General features: G+C 41.5%; 1 protein-coding gene across 1 annotated transcript; it reads left to right on the plus strand.

Moving 5' to 3' along the window:
• The first annotated feature begins 2325 nt into the window (after positions 1 to 2325).
• On the plus strand, positions 2326 to 3261 carry LOC121005712 (olfactory receptor 11A1-like). Its single transcript, XM_040438482.1, has one exon. The coding sequence runs from the start codon at positions 2326 to 2328 to the stop codon at positions 3259 to 3261; it is 936 nt and encodes a 311-aa protein (XP_040294416.1).
• The last annotated feature ends 2111 nt before the right edge of the window (positions 3262 to 5372 follow it).

The raw sequence follows: 5372 nt of genomic DNA on the forward strand, positions 1-5372 counted from the left end.
CAGGTGCAGATCACTATGGCGAAATACATATACAAACGGAAAATGCAAATGTGATCGCACACTACATCCAGCACTCTGCCCTCCATGCTGGATGAGACATTGGTTTATATTTTGGCCAAAGCATAGTAAGCCACTCACCGCGTCAAGGCTGTCTCATGAGTGGTCCCTAACTCTTGTTCCTACCTGTTCATGGGCCATGACAGCCACATAAAATCCAGGGAATGCAGGTCAGCATGCAAGCCAAGTACACTTTGCTTGTAACCCCGTCCGGTGCCATTACAGCTTTCATCGGATCCAGGGATGCAAGTACCAACATGCATGCTGAACCTACCATATACTTCTCCTGGAGCCAGATGGCTAATGGTAGGTTCTATACAAGCAGACTCAGTTTTATACTGACTTTAAAACCAGCCTCAAGGACAGATTAACTGGTCAGGTGTGCAATGACTCCAAGGAGATCGCCACGCCTCCAATATATACTACAAAGAAAAAAATATAAGGGGTTGGGTCAGCACAACCTGCTGCAGGTGCAGATCACTATGGCGAAATACATATACAAACGGAAAATGCAAATGTGATCGCACACTACATCCAGCACTCTGCCCTCCATGCTGGATGAGACATTGGTTTATATTTTGGCCAAAGCAGTGAAACCGCCTATAGAGTTCAAGTCCTGGATATCGGCGACCTGTCCTCTTAGACAGATTGCAAACGCGCCGGAAGCATATTAACACAGCAACCCCCTTTCCCACACTCTTAGCTGGCTTTTATCACAGTTGGGCGTTGGGTCAAAGCCTGGACCAGCATGTGAGATCTGGTCTGGTGCTTGACCTCACCTTGCTGCAATTAGTAAGAGCAGAACATGCTGGGAGGAAAATACCTCCCATCTTCCAGCAGACCCTTCACTATGTCACATCTATCTATCTGTCTGTCTGTCTATCTATCTATCTATTTATCTATCTATCTATCTATCTATCTATCCATCCATCTATCTAATTTATCAGTCCAAGACAGCAGCACTTCCAACAAATAAAGCAGCCGAAGCAGCCCAGTGTCAGGGACAAGGTCCCATAAAGAGAGATCCACTTAAAAAAAAAAAGAAAAAAAGTTGCAGCACTCCAAAATGAGATAAAAATAGTGTTTAGTGCTCTATATTCATACATGGAGATGGGGCAATAAACAACAGTATTTTTATTTACTTCAATTTGGAGTGCTGGGACTTTTTTTTCTCTTTTACTTATCGACTCATCTGGCGATCACAGATCTATGTATAATGACAAGACATCACTGGCTGCAGCGGAGATGTCATAGATATTTCAGTGAATTACAGGTTCCACGGTATGCTGTAACCATACTATCAGTAGTGTAATTTCTGTGGTATTTAAAGACAGCCAGACAACCCATCTTTATAATAAAGACTGCCCAGAGATCATCTGATCATTTTACTACCAGCTTCTGAAACCCCTGGGAAGTTGCAGCTGGCTATACTGGACATTCTCCCTCCCTTGTCGGAAGTAGCCCAAAAACATACTTAAAGGTCATGAAGATTAGATTGTGAACTCCACTGGACACAAGAACTGATGTGAGTGATGGCAACTGCTGCACAGTGCTGTGAAATACATGGTCACTATATAGGCAACAGGAATAAATACATAGCAGAATGGGGTCCAGAGCTGGTGACCATCTCTATGAAATGTATATGCCATATAATTAAAGTGAGGTACAGTATGCAGGGGCGGACTGGCCATAGACCCTATAAAGAAATTTACCGGTGGGCCGATGCCCAGAGAGCCCCCCGAGCACTGCTCACAGCTGCTTGTCAGGTTACATAACTATCTGATGCTCTAAGCATTAATGATTAGTAGGAGCATCAGGTACTGTACTTATGCAACTCGCCAATGGCTGCAGGTCCCCCACCTGAACTCAACCCTATCACTGTCCTCAAGATGGCTGAATACTCTGGTGAAGGTGGCAGTTTTTTCTGTTGAACTGTGCTGTTTGGTTCTGCTAGGATGGTATTTGGTTCTGCACCAAAGTATTGCAGGCCCTGCCTACTTGTTGGCTCTACCTACTTGTGTTGTTCCATCTTCTGTCAATTTGGACCTGCCTACAACATACAGTAGGGCTTTTATTTTTTCAGGGCCACTTTAAGTTCCCAGTCTGGCCACGACAGTATGCGTGTGGATAGGGGCACATACTATAAGTATTACTTTATACTACTTACTATCTGGGTCTAGGAGTGCAGTTCCTTCAATGGGGAACCTGTAGATCAATGTTCTGTGTATGCTACAGTCTCTGAAACTGCCCTTGTTCTTACACCAGGCTATGCCGGAAGGGAACCAATCGTCTATCTTGTTTTTCAGGCTCCTTGGGTTTCAAAATCCCAACAGCCTTAAAGTTCCTCTTTTCTGCTTATTTCTTGCAATTTATATGTTTATTATATTGGGGAACCTATTAATTATGATTACGGTTATATCAAGCCGAAAACTCCAATCGCCTATGTATTTTTTCCTCAGTCATTTATCTCTATGTGACGTATTCTTCACAACCAATATAATCCCAACCATGCTACATATAGTAATGCTGGATGTGATCTCTATGCCTGTGCTTGAGTGCTTCCTACAGTTCTATCTCTTTGGTTCTTCGACGTCTACAGAATCTTTTCTACTTACAGTGATGTCATATGACCGGTATTTGGCCATCTGTGACCCGCTGCATTATTTCACCATTATGGACTTTCGTCTCCGACTTCTGTTAGCGATGGGGTCCTGGGTATTGGGCTTTGCGCTAACATTAATTCCTGGCATCCTAGTGACCACACTACAGTACTGTGGTCCCAATGTCATTGACCATTTCTTCTGTGACTTGGCTCCTTTCTTAAAATTGTCGTGTTCTGACGTGTATGTGGTACAGACAGAAATCATTGTCTTTTCGGTTCCTATAATCCTCTTACCATTCCTGTACATAATAACCAGCTATGTCAACATTTTTGTTAGTATTATGAAGATTTCTTCTACAACCGGAAGAGAGAAAGCTTTTTCTACATGCAGTTCTCATTTAACCATAGTGTGCATGTACTATGGGACACTAATCATTGTCTATATGGTGCCAGCAAATGGACACTTTTCGAGCCTGAACAAATCATTGTCTCTGCTATATATTGTAATAACACCGTTACTTAACCCTGTGGTATATAGTCTACGTAACAAGGAGCTACAGGCTGCTATGCAGAAAATAATTTGCAATAAAATTCCAGTCTAACAATACAACATGGATTTGGACCTTTAAACTTTAATTTGAATGTCCACCTACCATCATGTCATTTTAGGTGCATTATCCTTTGCTGATTCATGTCTTAAAAACATAGAAGAAATATCTAGTCTGTCCTATATTATTTATTTTTATTTTATCTTAGGATAGTGTCTGTTTATCCAAGGCACTTACTATGATCCAATCATCTACTACTCTTTTAGTAAAATAATATTTTCTAACATTGCATCTGCTCTCAATCCAACTAATTTCTGATTTTCAAATTTTTATCATGTTCAGTCGCTTATTAAAAACACTTCACTTCTGAATCTTATTTAAATGGATTATGTCATGGCTGATGTAAAAAAAACATAAAATCAGACATCATATAAGGACCATCCTTAATGCCTAAACCTAGAATCACTTTCTAACAAAGCTAGGACCATCCCTGTACTGTACCTCTGTACCTGAATAAATTTAACCCGAATCGAAAGTGCCCCAAATGCCCTGAAAAGTCGAAATCACTCACTGGGGTACACCTAGGACTGTATCCAATTCCTTTCAAGCTCTTTAACACCAAGACATCATTAGTTATGTCAAAGTAAAAGTAAAATATACAATTCCATGCAAACATTTTAGGCCGGTGTAGAAAAAATGCTGCAAAGTAAAAATGCTTTCAAAAATAGATGTGTTAATATTTTTTTTTTACAATTAAAAAAATTGATCAATTACCAAAGTGAATAAACAAAAAAGAAATTTAGCACCTAAAGGACCCAGACATTTTTCACCAGGCTGTTTTTTGCAAATATGACATGAATCACTTTATCTAGTAATAACTTTGGAAAGCTTTTACGTCTCCAAGCCATTCTGAAATTGTTTTCTCGTGACACATTTGTAGTGTACGGGAACTGTAATACCCGTCACTACCAAAGTGTCACTTGGTGTGCTGTCGTCCCTCCTAATTATGGGGAAGTTGTTATATGTCAGTTTTATAAAATGTAATGTAATGTATGTATTTTCCTGTTACTGAAACTTGCATGTACAGGCCTGCTAGGGGTGTCATTCCAGCTTCTAGTCAATAGAGGGAGCTAGGGAGCCCTAGTTTATATAAGGCCCAGTCAGGGAAGTGCAAGGCAGACGGAGTCTAGTGTCTGTAATCTACAGTTGGAGATTAGACAATGTCAGAGACAAGTCCAGGCCTGAAGCCTGCTGTCCAGGAGAAGATTCCCTCCTGAATTCCCATATGCAGAAACAGGAATATGTTAGCTCAAGAGCCTGAGGAAGTTTCCAGAAGCTGAGAGAGACAGAGGCAAAGATCAGGAAAGCAAGAGGTACTCAGAAAGACAGAGGAGGTACTTATTAAAGCTATAGCCAAGGATATAAAGCCAGAACTAGGTTAATGGGCCTTGGTGAAGATATGCTATATTCCAGGATCAGACAGAATTAGAGTGCAAGCTCCTGTGCTGCAAGTCCTGTGTTCAACACTCTGTAATCACCTTGCTGTAACTGAATTGCCTGCATCGACCGAATTGCAAAATCGACTGTATGCCAAGGAACTGCGATTCCAATATCTGCTTGAAAACTACTAAAGTTGGAGTTCTGTTTTAATACTACGTTTCCTCAATTTATTCCTGCATCCGCAAACGGCGTGCCACCGTTTACTTGGCACTGGCGTCACGAACTATTTCTACCTATACCTGCCCTTGCAGAGAGTCAGCTGTACCAGGTTAGTGTATATTGCACTACATCACCCAGAAACACCTATTGCACACAACTTGAGTACGCTGCACCTCTCTTTTGGCGTCACGAACAGGATACGCACGCTTTCTAGTGCAAGAAGCGTGAACTTTGTGCCTTATACAGTTGCCCTGTGACCAAAGTGACAAATTGCCTGTTTTATTCAAGTGGACTTTGTGGACTGAAAATCATACCCAAAGTGTACCAAAAAAACTCTAAAAAGCGCTGTGCAGTGTTGCGCTACACAGAGGAAGAAAATCGCCACATTGGAGTGTGGTTTTGTGGACTTTTTACAATCCTGCTTGCTGTCAGTGAATAGACAGCGTTTATACCCCAAGATGGCTGCTGGGCTTGCTGAATTTACTGCTGCGTCACCTTCATCCCGA

Source organism: Bufo bufo, chromosome 6, assembly GCF_905171765.1.
Source record: "Bufo bufo chromosome 6, aBufBuf1.1, whole genome shotgun sequence".
NCBI classification, from domain to species: domain Eukaryota; kingdom Metazoa; phylum Chordata; class Amphibia; order Anura; family Bufonidae; genus Bufo; species Bufo bufo.

Coding starts and splice junctions, on each gene's coding strand:
- LOC121005712 (XM_040438482.1), top strand. CDS start 2,326: ATGCCGGAAGGGAACCAATCGTCTATCTTGTTTTTCAGGCTCCTTGGG.